Source organism: Hippichthys cyanospilos, chromosome 21 (genome assembly GCF_059441005.1).
Source record: "Hippichthys cyanospilos isolate Australia breed blue-spotted pipefish chromosome 21, RoL_Hcya_1.0, whole genome shotgun sequence".
Taxonomy (NCBI): domain Eukaryota; kingdom Metazoa; phylum Chordata; class Actinopteri; order Syngnathiformes; family Syngnathidae; genus Hippichthys; species Hippichthys cyanospilos.
This window is the reverse complement of record NC_142389.1, coordinates 11,217,168-11,234,301: the sequence shown is the minus strand read 5'-3', so window position 1 is coordinate 11,234,301 and position 17,134 is coordinate 11,217,168. Positions and strand designations below refer to the sequence as shown.

Sequence of the window (17,134 nt, the reverse complement as noted above, 5' to 3'; positions counted from 1 at the left end):
CTTTATATAGGCATCAACACACTCCCGCCTAATCAACAGCATCTTGAGGCGCGGCTTATATATAACTCCCTCGTGGTCCGTATCTCAAGTCTCGGGCCGACGCAGACCACCCACAGAACTCCTAACGCATTTGTGGTGGAGATGCTCGGAGAAGAAAAGTTTAATTATGGCAAGCACTTAGCTTCGTATCCATGGCAATGACTTACAGTACATGAAGGTAAAGTTTGATTTTTTTCTCTATCACAGCGAATTGTTCTCAGTGAGCTGTGGTGATCAAAAACAAAGGGTTTCTCAAATGGCGGAAATTGGAAATTTTGAATCGGGTTCATGTTCTTGCATGTATCAACAAATCAAATTTAGTGCCTATTTAAATGCCGTGAAATTAACTGCATTTTCAAATTAAGGGCAAATCAATTGGAACATGAAACAACATCGATGTATTTTGTTATCGTGACTCATTTGCAAGACAACTGGCTAGAGGGCCAAGTTCTGTTTTTGCAAAGGAGTCAACATCAACATTTTGCAATAGGTTGTTTCATGTTCCAATTGATACTCTTAATTTGAAACAAAACTGCACCACTAGCCAGTTACAGTAAGATTTGCAAAGAAGTCTCAATAACACAATTTAGACATGTTGCTTCATATTTTAATTAATTTGAAATTAATTTGAAAAAAAAAATCCTCAGAAGTACCCCCAACTACTTGGGTGAAAAAAAAATACACAGGGGGTACCATCTTTTTAAAAAGTTTTAGAACAATGGATCTAAAGAAAGGCAATTCTAATCTCACAGTCATAAACTATCCAAGTTTTGCTGCGGAAAGCCATCACAATACCATGATTTAGCCATAGGTTGCTTCATCTTCTGATTGATTTGATCTCAATTTGAAAATATACCGTACCCGAACAGAGCTACCCCCTCCTAACCAGTTATGTTTTGTAAAGGAATCACAATAAAACAATTTAGCAATGTTGCTTCATGCTCCAATTAAGTTTGCTCTTAATTTGAAAATATAAAGTACCCTCTGTTGCTTGGAAGGAAAAATAAAAATCACAGGGACTAAATCATTGAAAAAGGTTAAAACAAATTCTGATCTCACATAGGCCATTAAATGGAAGCCAAATTCGGTCCGAAATTATCCAAGTTCGTTTTTGCAAAGGAGTAAAAATGATCAAACTTGACCACAAGTTGCTTCATGATCCAATCAATTTGCTCTTAATTTGAAAATGTATTGAAACAAGATCGCCCCCATATCAAGTTGCAGCATGTTCTCATTAATTTGCTCTTTATTTGAAAATTTACAGCTCCTGATAAATAACCCTACTAGAATGAAAAAAATGATTTCACTGGGGATGCATAATTTAAAAAAGGTCGGGGGCCACTGATTCAAAGGAAATAAATTCTGATCTCGCATAAGCCATTATATGGAAGAATAATCTGGGCTGAAATGATCCAAATTCCAGCTTGCAAATGGGTCTCAAAAACACATTTTAGCCAATTTATAAACATAGTGAAACAGAACTGCCTCCTAGTTAATTTTGTTTTGCAAAGGAAAACCAAGAACAAAACAAAGCAATGTTCCAACTGATTTTTTCTTAATTTGAAAACGTACTGCCCTTGTATTTCTTGGGAGAAAAATATTTCATAGAAACAAAACAATGAAAACCATTTAGCCAATTTTAATCTCACATGGGCTATTAAATGCCCAATTTGTCAGAAATTATACAAAAGTTAAAAGCATTCAAAATTTTGCAGGAGCAATTTTTTTTTACAAGACTACAGTATTATAGTACCCCATTTAAATTTGTGTCAAAATGATGTACGCTCATTTGGCTCTGAAAATTTAGTCGCATGCATTTTGCCCTGCCGGCTGCTCGGGGGGATACGTCATTGTCTCCCGAGATGATTTGTTAGGTCTGTCACACATCAATAGCGGCAAACGCTAACAAGCTCTTCATGATATATTTCTCTGTGCGGTAAATCGATGGCAACAGGACGCGTGGAAAAATACGCCGGCTTTGGCTGTGATTACATTAAAGGCAACTAAAACGAGCCGTAAAGGCAAATCATTTTGATGACCTCTCTCGCGTCTTCTAATTCCGCGAGCAGTTTATTTCATTTATTTATTTTTTTGGCGCAGTTTTGATAGATGATGTGATTTACAAGACGCAGTGACGGCCTGGTGATGGAGGAGCCCTTTAGTGGGTGCTGCTGATGGACGCAGACAAAGCCCATCAGTCATCCACGCTAACAACCTTTTTTCCTCCCTTTGTGCAGCATTTGCTGAGGGACATGAGGGATGATGCCAGTTACAGTACATGAAGACAGTGGAAGCTCTACGTTGCAGTGTCAAGGACTGCTAAGTGAAAATTGCACTGATTTTGGGAATATCCCTCTCTGACGCTACTAGCGGCCTTATCAACTTTACTAGCATTCATGTCTGTAAAACAACAGGCAACATACCTAAAAGTGTATCCTCTTTAACATTAACAGCAAAATAAACCAACTTCCAAGCATCTGTAAATTACTTTTTTTTACAGCGTTTATACAGGTTACAGGTTAGTCTTAAACTGAAAAAAGTACATCAAAGTGCCTTGTTGTAGTTAGACCACATGACTAAAACAAAGTTTTCCCTAGGGTCATCCACACCCACATGTGTAAGTAATCAATGACTTTAGGGGTTTGGGTAAGTAATCAGTTACTTTAGTGCTGAAGTAACTTATGTAATCAATTACTTTATATTTGAAGTGTTTACCTAAAGTACTAATAAACTACAGTACTAGTAATTATAATACTATAATTAATTTAGGCAGCAATAAAAAAAAGCCATCAATTACTTTCTGTAAGTATGTGCTCAGATTTTGTAGTGTAGTTTCTCACGTATTTGATTAGTTTTCCTACATTGGTACTTAAAGTAATTAATAACCCTTATGTAATTACCTTAGTAATTAAGCAATCAATTACTTCAGGACTTAAAGATTTTATTCATTTAGTACCAACCATTTTAGACCCTCCAAACAAACATTTGAAAAAAAAATGTAAAAACACAATCATATGTAAATATAAATATGTAACCTGGGTTTTTAATATACTGTATGTGTGTGTCTGATTTAATGAGTTTAGTTGATCATGATTAATCGCATATTGAAATCTTTCTAAATAAATAATCACTTCAATATAACTTGCAACATACATATTTTTGTGTAAATCTTGGATATATATATATATATATATATATATATATATATATATATATATATATATACACACACACACACACACACACAGTATTGTAACGATTTTGTCTCAGCATGCCAGAAAATTCATGAGAAATCAGTGAAAAGGCCCGGAAGTCCTCAACTGAGGACACTGGGACTTAGTAGGGTAGCTTTAATAATCCTGAAGATATAGACCAAAAAAAATGTCCACTACAGTAAACACAAATAAATAGGCTGGCTTTCCTGGCGTTCAAAGAATGGCAAAGGCAAAAAATGTAGACTACATGACTATGGATGACCCTATTCGCTTTATGTTTTAGTTTTAAAGTTTTTATTTCATTACACTGACAGCAGATGAATGAATAATTGTTTAACTGAGCGACTAATAGCAATAATCGGCACACAGCCACTCACCATGGCAAGTTCAACATTTCTCCAGTTTATGCCAATTACATTTTTTTAATCATGTGTATGACAGTTTAAAACATCTGCGCTGGCGTTCATCTCTACCTGCAGTATTTCCTGAGAGATGCAAAATCCAAATAGTTCTAAGGTCATCTAGTAGCGCAACGTTAAAGAGTCTCTCAGCTCAGTCGTGTCCTGCTCTCACCTGGCGACATCAGCAGACGTGCTATATTGGGAACACAAGTGCTAATTTGGTGGCCAATTTGCACTTTCTTGAAGGGCACCTGTTAGCTCCGAGCACATGGTGATGAAAACACGCAAGGTGCGAAGGTGAGAATCCGAAGAGACGCGTGGAGAGCGTCTCAACGTCAAGGAGGACAGCGATACGAAGTCCGCGGGTCCCGAGTTGTGTCTCTGAAAGCGTGGCGTTTGTTCTGTTGCCATGGAGACCGTACCGCCAGCATCTCATTTCCAGCCACACGCGGACAGTCAACAGATTGGATTCTTCAGCTCGCTCGCCTCTCCCGAAAGTTTAACAAACCCAGCGAGGGATCATTTACATATCAAGGCGGAAAGTGGGCACGACTTCAAAGTCAGAAGCGATTTCATTGAACGCGGACTCAAAGAGATTTGTCTTTGTGATTAAGTCAAAGATGTTTGTTTTTCGACAGCACTTTTTTTTGTCGCGCTATGTAATTTGGGGACTTTGTGACAAAGCATCACTTACTCTTGCCTAAATAAAACGATCAGGTTTTGCATCATCGGGCTACTTAAACAAATGAGTACTTTTACCCCAAAAAATTGTACCAACAGAATCCATTTTTTTAGTTACTTTAGCAAAAGTCAATCAAACGTTCTCATAAAGATTTATCAGGCTGCTCTAACAGTGAAAAAGTACTCAAACTCACAATATATAGAAATACACTTTTGATGACATAACCAAAATATGATGGTTTTCAATCTAATTGCATGAAATTAAATTCCTATGAAGTTAGGCTGTAGTCAAATACAACGATGCGGCGATTACTTTTTGTTCAAATCGATAGTTTACGTGTATTTGTTTAATCTTTATAGATAACCATCTTATTTATAGTTGGAAGAGTGGGTGGGGGGCCTGAAAGGTTTTCTCTTTCCTGGGGGCTTTGCGAAACATAATTGAGAAGAATTGGATTAAGCGAAACCAGTGCTTCTCGAATAGTGGTGCGGGCCCCCCTGGGGGGTCGCGAGGTGATGCCGGGGGGCATGGATGAAGGCCCAGGGAAAAGGCTTTGTTTTATCATATCGACTTTAATTGCAATAAAATAAGAATTTTTATCTTTTTTTTGATGCCTTTTATTTTTTTTCTGTTTTAGACTAAGCTGTAACCCATATAAACGCTGTAACAAATAACAGTTGATGAAAGTTGCTTTGCTTTTTTCTTTTGTTAATGTTAAAAAGGAGACGGGTTTAGGTATACTTATACAATAATCTGTGTGTTTATGGGGGGGGCAAAATGTTTTCTCTTTCCTGGGGGGGGGGGGAATCTGGATTTTTACAATAATGAAATTCAATAACCACACTACATACAATTTGGTAATTCAATTAGGTAATTCAATAATTATTTTAAAATGATTTTTGCATGTTTGTTTATTTTATTTAAAATCTCAAGTAACCCCTAAAGTTCCTCCAAGTACCCACAGAGGTACCAGCACCCACATTTGGGAACCACTTGTTTATAGGACGAACCCATACTTTAGGCCTTCATTTTTTGGGGGGGTGAATTAAGTGAGCATTATATTTGGGGAATTACGGTAATTCTGACACATTTGTAAACAAGCTACGGGTCAAAGTGACCCATGAACTTTATTGCGGTTCCTTGCAACCAAACAACAGGAACTCTGATTGCGTCAAATTCTAGCCGTGCCGATTCAAAGGCTTAAAATGATGCGTGTGCTTCCATTTCAAAAACAAACGTACCTGTCCGTCACAGGCGTCAAAAGAACAAAGTTGAGCCCCAATCCGACAGTTTCTCTTTGGTGCTGCAACAAGATGTAAGTGTCCCTTGGGGGGGGAGCTTGCGTGCCATTCCCGTCCCTTTTCCATTTACTGCCGAGTCAAAGAGATTCGCAGAGATATCCACGCACTCGCTAATGAGAATTGAAAATGTTAACTTTCCCAATGACAACGGCGCTGAGAAAAACAGCTGTGTTGATTTTGTTTATTTACACTTAAATGAGTGCTAGTTCAGTTTGGAGAAAAAAAAAAAAAGGAGAAAACAAAAAACTTACCAAGGTGTAGAACCTAGCTAAAGGCTGGCACGTAGTAGCTAGCCGGGCTAGCTCAGCAGGCTAGTTAGCAAGCTAACTCCTAACATGGTGTGTTTCATGTTAAAAAGGACATTTACATGTGATGTCTCCTTTATTTACAGGTATTAACACTAAGTTCAAGAGTTTGGCGGGGCCCATCAAGCCGAGGCTTTTAAAAGCGCGTCCATTGTCCTGATGTGGACGCTGGGAAGAGTGAACCAGGCCAAAGGCAGTTCTCGCCCAGCGCTGTCGTCCTGAAATTTGATGTTAAGGTAGAAGTCTCCAGTGTAGAGGAAAAGCAGAGCGCCCATGCAGATGGATTTTTCTTTGGGTTTGACCTGCGCAAAGTGAAGACACGCAGGGAGAATTAGTTTGCGGCTTCTCGTACGCTAGTTGATTTTTTTTCCCTCCCTAAGCTCAGGAGTCAAGAGTTTGTTTGGCTTCTATTTTCAAACACTTCCTTTGTTAAGTCAAAACTTTTCTTTCTGGCAGACGAGCCAGCCAAATACCAAAATGTGCAGATCATGACTTTTTCTTCGCTGACCTTCTCTTACTTCAAATCATAAATAAAAGAGCAGGCGAAATACAAAAATTGTGTAATACATGGATTTTGCTCTTTTGGGAGCTTTTTAGTATTTTTGGAGGGGTCATTCATGCTATTTCACATAGAAGAAGAGGGGAAAAAAAAGGAAACGATCCCATTTTCTTGTATAGCAACATAAAAGTAGTGCTTTGGCACCATCTTGGTGACAAAAATGTTGATGTGAAGTTAGGAGCCTAATGTAGTCAGGTGTGAAAATAAACAACGGGAAAATAAAACAAAATAAAACTGAAAATATGTCCCTGGCATTGAATAAATTAATCTGTGATGCACATATTGCTGTTGTGTGAGACCGGAATAGGCAAACATTTTGCCACCAGGAGGCAGTAAGTAAATAATCATTTTTAAGTAAATAATGAATATATGCTTGTAGGTATTGGTATGGGCTGGCTACATGTTTTACCCTTTTTATTGCAAGAAGACAATAAAAAAGAGATTTTAGTATTTTTGTCGATCTACATGTTTTGATGCACTAATTGTGCTCCTGGAAGAGAAGTATTGTTATTGTCTTTCTGCTTTTTTGATGGGACACTTCTGTTCCCAAGAGAGAATAAAAAATACATGCGAATAAGTATTTTGGTCTGCCTACATGTTTTGATGCAACATTTGGGTTGCCAGAAAGAAGAAACTATTGTTTGTCTACGTGTTTTGATGCCCCCTTTGTGTTCCGAAACGAGAACAAAGAATACATGCTAGTGAATATTTCTTGTCAACATATTTTGATGCACCATTTGTGTTCTAAGCAGAAAATTTGTGTTAATGTCTATACATGCTGGGATGCCCCCTGAGTGTTCTCAAATGAGAACAAAAAATAAATGCTAGTGAATATTTCTGTCCACATGTACTGACGCACTATTTGTGCTCTGAGACTACATAAAATGTGATTCCACACACATTGTGAAGCACCATTTGTGTTCCCAGAAGAGAATAAAGAATACATGCTCGTAATTATCCATACATGTCTCTATGCACCATTTGTGTTCCCAGAAGGAAAAAAAGAATATATAATTGTAAGTCATTTTGTATGTTTTCACGCCCCATTTGCGTTCTCAGAAGAGCTCAAATATTAAATCTGAGTATTGCTCTTGCCTGTCCACATGTTTTGATGCGCTATTTGCATTCCGATGACTTAAAGGGCTGTAACCTTTGAATGCCATATGTTAGCCGATGTTTTACATTACATGTTACCATGATGCTATGAATAAGATGTGCGTTTGTTTCAAATGCCTAACATGTAAATCTGTTCGATTAGCTTATCCTGACACCTTGACGGGGTTTTGCTCCATTCGAACGAGACATTGTGAGTGTTGTTGAACGGATTGCCATTTTGGAGCGTGTAATAGTAACCGTGTCAATGCAGAAGGTGTTGGAGCCGATGAAGGTGACGGCGTCGCCCAGGTCGTAGTTCTGAACCCCGTTCTGGTAGTCCTGATAGGGTACCACGGTCAGCGCCAGCGGGCCCACCGAGTTCTTGCTCCGATTGGTCAGCTTGATCTCCAGCGAAACGGCGTCACCCACTTGGCAGTCGGCGACGACGTCACAGTCGCATGGCTTCCCGTTTACAGACACATCTACAGAGAAAGAGATAAAAAAAATTGGATTTTTATTCAAAACGTATATTACCATACAGTTACCATCAATGCTTATTTAGTTATTTTAGTAGTGACATTTCGAGATACAGTTATAAGCACAAGCTAGTGAGTTTTTATTACCGGTATTTGTTTGTATACAAGCATACTTTGCCCCTTATTTGTAGACCTGAGCGGGTATTTTTGTTTCCTCAAAGTGATGTTATATGCTAGTTCCAAAATTCCATCCTTCCATTTTCTATAGCTGCTTATCCTCACGAGGGCCACAGGCCTGCTGGTGCCTATCCCAGCTAACTATGAGCAGTAGGTGGGGGGGACTCCCTGAACTGGTTGCCAGCCAATTGCAGGGCACAGAGAGATGAACAACCATACACGCACCCAATCACACCGAAGGACAATTTAGTATGTCCAATACACCTGTCATGCATGTTTTTGGAGTGTGCGAGGAAGCCGGAGTGCACGGAGAGAACCCACGCGGGCTTGGGGAGCACACGCAAACTCCCCACAGGAAGTGGGGAGTTTGCGTGTGCCAAGTGCATTCGAACTTTGTTCCATGAACAGTGAACTGGACGCGCTGCGAGTTTCACAATTCTGGATGGGAAAAGGGTAACAACAGGTAAAAGGTAATACTATTAAAGTGTTTCACAAGGTTTAAAAGTATGAAACGTATATTACTGATTATAAATATTTAATTAAAATGAAAATGAGAGATGGATGGAAAACTTAATGAAGAAAAATAATAGAATGGTTGACTGCCCATAGGCGACTCAGCAAATGAAGTGATGTAATATTTAAGCACTTAAGACCTTTTAAGATTGATGATTTTTCTGCAACATTAAATGACTGAATTAGACAAACATAAATAATACATTTTAGCACATTTGAAGTGATTATGCTATGAATTAATTGGAGTGAAAAATTACAGGGTATGCTCATATATCAGGAATTTAAAAGGAAGTCTGCCATTTTGGCTTCAAGCAGCCATTTTGGGCAAGGCTCGCACGTTGACAGAATCCAACTAAGAAATTTGCACAAATCAGTGAAGTGGGTGTCAATTTGGGTGTGTAAAAAAAAAGAAGGACTTAAAACATGCCATCAGTGACTTATTTATTAAACTTTAGACCCTTTCAAACTTAATTTGTATTGGTCCACAAAAAAAAATAAATCAACCTAAGGTGACCTTTTTTGTATCATAGAAGAAGTTCAAAAGAAATAGCTTTTATTTTTTCAACTATTAATACACATTTTTCCACAAAAAAAACAAAAAAAAAACAATATAAACCCGTTGGACCTGTTCTCGAAAAATATTATAAATAAATATTTGTTCCACAGAAAAATACTAACCATAAAGTGTCCTGTTTTGGCGTTACAGTAGAGATATGTTCGCAAAAATAAATCATTAACTTAATCATTGATACATATTTGTCCACAAAAAAAAAATCAACATAAAATGTCAGACCTCTTTTCAAAGAGAAATAATTATACATTGATATTTGGTCACAGAAAAATATTAAACATGAAGTGTCCTGTTTCGAGATTACAGTACAGATCTCCTAAAAAAAATAAATCATTAACTTAATTATTAATAAACATTTGTCCATAAAAAATAATCAACATAAATTGTAAGACCTGTTGTCAAAAAGAAATAATTATGAATAAATATTTGGTCATAGAAAATTAATAAACATAAAGTGTCTTGTTTCGGGATTACAGAAGAAATCTCTTCACCAAAATAAATCCTTAACTTAATTATTAATAAACCTTTGTTCATAAAAATAATCAACAAAAAGTGTCAGACCTGCTCTCAAAAAGAAATCATTATAAATAAATGTTGAAAAATATTCAACTTAAAGTGTCCTCTTTTGGCATCATAGTCGAGATGTGTTAAAAAATGACAAAAATAAACCATTAACTTGACAGGTAACAAGAGTTGACAAGTTGGGTCGAACCATTCTAGTCTGGGGGAGTTTTTACTTTTAATGAAATTGAATAACCCACAGAACATAAAATTTGTTTGATCAACTTAGATTTTCCTGAAACAATTAAATAATTAAATAATTATAATTAAAAGGATTTTTTCATGTTTGTTGGTTTGTTTGATTGAAAATCTCGTGTACCCCTTGAAGTATCTTCAAGTACCCCCATTCGAGAACGACCGCTCTATAGTAGTGATTAGTCATAGGCAGAACAATGAAATACCTATCAGCCAAATGACAAAAGGTGGATCAAGCCTACTCCGTCTAATGCACAGATGTCAAACTCAAGGCCCGGGGGCCAGATCCGGCCCGCCACATCATTTTACGCGGCCCACGAAACGCCCATTCCAATTCAAGTTTCCGGTCAAAATATCACATTTGTAAGTCAATTTGAGATTGTTTGGAAGAAAATGCTAGCACTTTTTGTCCTCACCCTCGCTCTGATTTCAAAGCTAGTTGGAAGTGTGACAAATCCACCCAACATGTATTTTATCACAGTCATCCTGGCCCTATGACAGAAACTGGAACTGCAACGTGGCCCTCGATAAGAATGACTTTGACACCCCTGGTCTAATGTGTTTTGAAGAGTGGCTTTAAAGTTTGATTTTGATTATTCGACGCGTAAAATACACTGAAGCCTCTTATGCTAATTGGAAACGCTTATTAAACTTTGAAAAACTGGAAACTTTCATCGAAGAAAAAAAAATAATGGAAGAGACGTTTAAGAGCGTTAAAAGCTATTTTGATCATGCCGCACGCTATTTACTTTTTACCCCGCCTCAAGTAGCGATTGTGAGTCAAAATTAAAACGCGCGGCCCCTCCCTCGATGCACACGTCGCCTTCTTCTCGGTAAGTGACGAGCGAGTTGGAGCCAACCTCGCTAACCTACTTGGCCCGAATGCAGAGGCCAGCGTGGCGATTTGATTTCAACAAGTGAACTCACACGCTCGCACACACAAGCGCACGGAGCAAATGTCACACGCGTTGTGGTGTCACGCCCGCGGCTGCGATAAACACTGTGAGTCACAGCAGCTGACGCCGTGTGACAAGCCGATGAAAGAGCGCGAGCGCTGTTTGGAGTGTGCTGGGGAGGGGGCGTGAAGATGGACAGATATTGGGGTGAGGGAGGGGATTTGGGGCTTCCAATAAAGCGCTGCTCCTACCGCACAGATTCTGGAGCTACCGGATTTGGACAATACCTCGAAAAAGCTATGAAAATGCATTGACCTGGATTTACAATTTAAAAACCTATATCATACGCTTTCACTTTATGATTGTGGAACAGAAATCAAATGTGATATCTTTATTTTTCAAACCTGACATGTTGCAAGTTAAAGGGGGTCAACACTTTTGCAAGTCGATGTAGCTCATGCTAGCATTACAGCAAAATACTGTTTTTGAGGGAAAAAAATACACGCAAAAAAATGTGATTCATATAAAATGCTGCCCAATTCATTGTTTATGGCAGTGGTGCTCAACCCTAAAAATATATATTTTTAAAGCAAGTACCTCCTAACGTTTTTTTGGATGAGGGAGAAAAACAAAACAAAACTTTAAAACACGAGCGCCGTGGCTCCCGTGTTTAATTTATTAAACTTCGGAACTACATTTGTATTAATTTAGGAATTCCAAAAGATAAATCGCGCAACATCTTCTTGTTTTATTTCTAACTCATCAAAAATGTCACTAGTGACAAATCAGTATATAAAAATCTATAAAAGCATATAACCATTAACAACAAGTTGATTAATATTCCATTTAATTTGATCTTAATTTGAAAAGAACCTGTCACTGCATTAAAGTTGGTCTAGGACATAGGTGTCGAACTCCAGTCCTTGAGGGCCGGTACCCTGCATGTTTTCATACCTTCTCTCTTAACCACACCTGATTCAAATGATTTGAATCATTTGCTCCTGCAGAGCTTGCTAATAAGCTAATCATTTGAATCTGGTGTGTTGGGGAGAGGAAAACAGAAAAGATGCAGGATACCGGCCCTCGAGGACCGGAGTTCGACACCTGTGGTCAGGGAGTTTAAATTTGAAAGATTTAGTTGAAAATTAACTAATCTACCACCAGTCTTATTTAATGAATCTTTGACGTTTATATCTGCCTGGCAGTGAATGAGTTCATTTATTCATCGCCAGTCTAATAAAATTCAATCTTTGATGTCTGTAGCCATGAGTAAAAGCACTTCCACTAATACTGTACCCCAAGTGTGACATCTTATCCTCCTAAGACCCAGCCTATTAATTTGCGTCCACTGTAGTGGACACTAGTTTTTTTTTGTCTGTGTATTTGGACTCATAGGAGTTACCCGACTAAGTCCTTGTGTGCTCAGTTGAGCCTTTCCAATCATATCTCATGCGCTTGGGGGAAAATCAATTAACTTTGCTGTCTCGCTGAGACAAAATGGACACAACAGTGGACACAAATGAACTACTAAATTGTCAATGAATCCAACAAAACCCAGCCATCCAGTACAAAATCCAAAATTGTATCCAAAATGGCGAGCAGCTTTCTTCAGTTCTTCAGCCCGCCCAAATCTAGTCTTCAATCCTTCAGTTTTATGGATCCGAATGATAATCCCAATTTTTGGGTAGAGGTAGCCCAATTTGCTCAGTGAGCGGGTTAGAAAAACAAGCAAGCATTTTTGGTGAGTGAATATTTAAAGTAGAAAGTTGTACGTTTAACACTTTTGATTGATGTCGATGGCGCTCTTTGGTAGGCTACCAGTTGACGACGTCTTTTCACGTCAATGGCATTCAACGTTTTAACAGCTATACGTCACAAAGAAAAGTATCACAAAATGTTCTGTGGGACCAACAGGTCCTCGACTTCTAATCAACTGCTTGATTGTGTTGCGACACGCTCAGAAGTGCATCGGTTTGTTTATTAATCAAGCTTCTGAGTGCTAACGGGAGGCTACAGTCGCAACAAGGTGTTACGTAACGGGGCTCGCGTGCCGCCCCTGGACACATGCTGCTGTACTCTTCTGCAGGGGTCACCACAGCAACAAGGCGGGATGGGGAGGAGGGGGGTCCATAGAAGGGAAAACGTCAGGAGGCTTTGCCTCACTTTTGAAGGAAGAAAAAAAATGGGCATCAAACTGAGGCTCACACATTAAAGGAAGCTCTACGCCTCACGTGCCACATCAGAGGATGGAAAGTAACACTTTGGAGATTTGCGGCCGCTAACTGGATTAGGGTGTGCGTCACGACAGGTGTGGTGTCAGCTCATGACTGGGTAATAGCGCGGCACGGGCCAATGGGACGTCAGAATATATACACACACACACACACACGCACACACATCCATCCTGCTTCAAGTTCAACGCTGTGGATGCTATGAATTCTAATCTTATGCTAAATTCATTGAGGCCGCGACGATGACATCAGCAGGACAAATTATTCGATGGACTCTTCCATTTTTCATGTAGATTTGAAACAATTTGCTTTAATGTTCAAAACAAGGTCTCAGTATTGAGCAGACAACAAGGTATCGAAAACTCTTGAATGATGCAGAAACCAGCCCCCGATATGTAGAGATAGTCCGTTTACTTCGCTATTTGTGGCAGTAGTTTTTCTTTCGTCTCGGATTAATTTAATGAGTGAATTGTTTTTCATTAACAATTATTAATTTTAAAAATACATTTTGCCACTTGCTGTCAACTATAGACGACATTATAGTTGTAAAGGCTCGGGGAATGACAAATCACAGCCCACCTGTTATCTCAACGTGGTCGATTGATGTACACAAGGTGACTCCTGATTGGATAGCATATTATGTCAATTTCAATCAACAGAAAGTAGGATATATTGGTGTTCTTAAGGTATCATTGGCACATTTTGTACATCTACAAAATTGTATAAAATCTTGTGAGCTGACCAATCATAGCTCACCTTAGGAAAGTCACATGACCAATACCCTTGATTGCAAATTATCTGCAGGTGATGTCATTTTCAATCAACAGAAAGTAGACAATTTTTCGCTTTAGTGAGTTACACAATATTATTATTATTATTATTATTATTATTATTATTATTATTATATTATTTTTACTGCAGAAAAAGACTAAGTAGATTATACATTTGTAGCAAGCAAACAAATAAAAATAATTATTGATTTTTACCATTGTTCTACATGATTCAAATGTGGAAATGACCTTGAAGAGCCTTTTGAAACAGTAGAATCACAGTCATTTTAGGCCCTTATAAATTCGCATTATAACAAGTTTCAAACTATCATATTAAATTGTTTTCTGAATGAGTATAATATTTATGCCTTTCATATGAAAAAATGTGAAATTCACCATGTTGGTAGAAAATAAGATAAATAGAGTAGAAAATAATCTATATACAGTACTACAGGCTTTTTGAATTGAACTTCTGAACTAGATGAACTTTTCTACGGGATTCTATTGTATTGAATATAATATTGAATATATTGGAATGAGCCTGTATAAATGATCGTAAACGCTCTCCATTCAGTTTCATTATTTTGCCTCAGACTGAAAGCATTTCTTAATATTTTGTCCCAATGAATCTTCTATTTTTATCATTTGTATGTTTAAAAAAATGGAACCTATTTGTGATGTTAAAATAGATATCAATCAATACATTTGCAAAGTTAACTTTAAATTGGCCAGAAAAATAACCAATCAATAAATATAAATCGTATGCAAACATTCCATTGAACTTACACTCCATCTTTTAAAATAAACAAGATGAGCTAATATTTGTGAAGCTAGAGCATTATGTAACTGCCGCATGTATTATTGCTCGCACATTTCTATGGATATAGCCATAGGAGGAAAAATATATTAACTTCTGAATTGGCATTACAACATGAATTATGAAAAAAAAAGTTACTGCATGTTCTGGGTGAGAAAAAAAAAAAATCAACACATCCGATTGGAGTGATTACGTAAATATCAAACATTAGCCACACAAACGTTTGGGATCTCTTGTGTGTTATTCTGAAAATCATTCACGTCATTTTAAGAAGTACAGCGAGATCGGTGGATTGCTCGGCGAAAATTACTTCCCTTGAAGTCGATGCTGTTTGCACATAATGGACCGCCATTAAAGGGCTTGAATTACACATTTTCAAGTACTTAACCATTTGCAGTAATGAGAAAAATAGCAAAACGCGTTGAAGCCCCTGCTGTTCCATTTATCTGATCAGACAGCGGTTCTAAACCTTTTTACAATGATGTGGACCCTGTGATTTTTTTTTTCTTCAGCCCAGTACTCCCTAACCAGCACAACACATTATTTAAAACAAACAAAAAAAAGACCTAAAACTCGTGCACAGTAGCTGTGGAACTACATTTGTGGTGGTAATCTAGTCGAATTTTATTTACAAAAAGAGTGCTGGATGTGTGGTTAACTTTGAGCTGGCATTTAATTTAATTCTGGCATTTAAGCAAACTGTGCAGAATCTGAGAATAGCTTCTTTGCATAAATGTCAAGATGTGATGCTAATGCTGATTTAAAATCGGAATTATTGCTGCCTGAACATTTTGCATACAGTAGGATTTTTCTGACTAAATCAAACCTTTGAATCCATCGTTAATGGAATAAGAGCGAACCTGCATGTCCAAAAGTTAGAACAAGTTTCCAGTTCCTTATGCTTATTCAGACTTAAACAAAAACTAGATTACATGCATACACATTTATTAAATCATTTCAGTTATCTCCCACTCAACAGATATATGGTGAAGCCTTAATAAAAAATAACAAGAAAAGTTGCAACAATAAATCGAATTTGTTTGTTTGAGCAAAACGCTGAATAATGACAAGCATTTTTAGTTATCTTTAACTACAAAATATAATGAAATATTGTTGTGGAATGGGAGAGATTGCTCTGCCTTCCTTATCTGACACGCAAGTCCAGAGAACAAAAAATGTTAAAAGAAAAAAAAAGACACACACAACAAGAAAATAGCACACATTTAAGGAAGCTTCTCATGAATGCTTCTGAGTCAGTGGCAATCCGGCAAGATTCAGCTACTTAGTAACAATAACGTCCCAATTTAAGCACTATAACATGCAGATTGTTAAGATAGTTAACGAGAGACAAACCCAACGAAAAAATATTTCTTTCCTAAATAGGTATAGGACTACCTAGTGAAAGTTTTGATGTTCTTTTTTTGTGCATTTTTAGTTTGTTGTAGTATATTTTGGGACATGAACATTGAGGCCTCATTTACTTTTATTCATTGTTTTAGTATTTTGCTAAAGTCTCATTGTGGCAGTTTTGTCAGTGTAACTAAGTCAGATATGAGAGAACAAAGACATAAACTAATGGCCAGGCGCCACATTTGGCAGAGGAGGATTAAGACATGAGTAGGATAGGAGGAGACTCATTTTAAGAAGAGAACAAAAAGCCATGTGTCGCTTGCCATCTTGACCTCGTGAGGGTCAGCTCAAATCAGCAGTAGGAACCTATAGAATAAAATGCCTGAGTCCAAGAGGTTTTCATTTTCTTCACTAACCAGCATTGCTTAGTGGTAGATTCCGGAAAGGCGACAGCGACATTTTTATTCTGTGTTTTATGCTTCAAAACAGTGAATTTCCTAACAAACAGCGTGGAAATTGAACTGACAACGCCTCACTGTCTCTGACATGCTTCTTGGTTACTTATCGTTTCTCACAACCCTGTAAAACTTGTAATTTCACCCACATTTACGTTTTCACCAAGTGGTCGTCTTCTATTGGCCCGTTGCCATATTTTGGTGGACCCACAAGCTCACTATTTGCTAGCTCACAACTCGGCTAGCACGCTATCAGTGTTGGGAGGAATGCATTACAAAAGTAATGTAATTACTGAAAAATATTACTTTTTGCTGTAATTACACACACAAATGGAGTAATATTTTACTTGGTACAAATGACAGTAATGCGCATTACAATCCGTTAAAACATAAAGCCCCCCAAAACGCTCCTAAACCCTTTACATTTATAATATTAATTAAACCAGTTGATAAAATGAATGCAGTTCATTTGGTTGCCAAGAGGTTGCGCTGGTGTGTCGTTAGTATGCAGAGAATTTTGTTTAG

General features: G+C 37.7%; 1 protein-coding gene across 3 annotated transcripts in view; it reads right to left on the bottom strand.

Annotated features, from left to right (window-relative positions):
- Nucleotides 1–5,805: 5,805 nt before the first annotated feature.
- Nucleotides 5,806–17,134, bottom strand: part of trappc9 (trafficking protein particle complex subunit 9) — a 170,710-nt gene continuing 159,381 nt past the window's right edge. For all 3 annotated transcript variants that reach the window (XM_088405406.1, XM_088405408.1, XM_088405407.1), the window contains 2 exons: nucleotides 7,856–8,079; nucleotides 5,806–6,245 (listed from right to left, as the gene is read on the bottom strand). In XM_088405406.1, coding sequence (XP_088261532.1) covers nucleotides 6,066–6,245; nucleotides 7,856–8,079 — 404 coding nt within the window. In that variant the 3' untranslated portion in view covers nucleotides 5,806–6,065. The remainder of the gene's footprint in view (nucleotides 6,246–7,855; nucleotides 8,080–17,134) is intronic.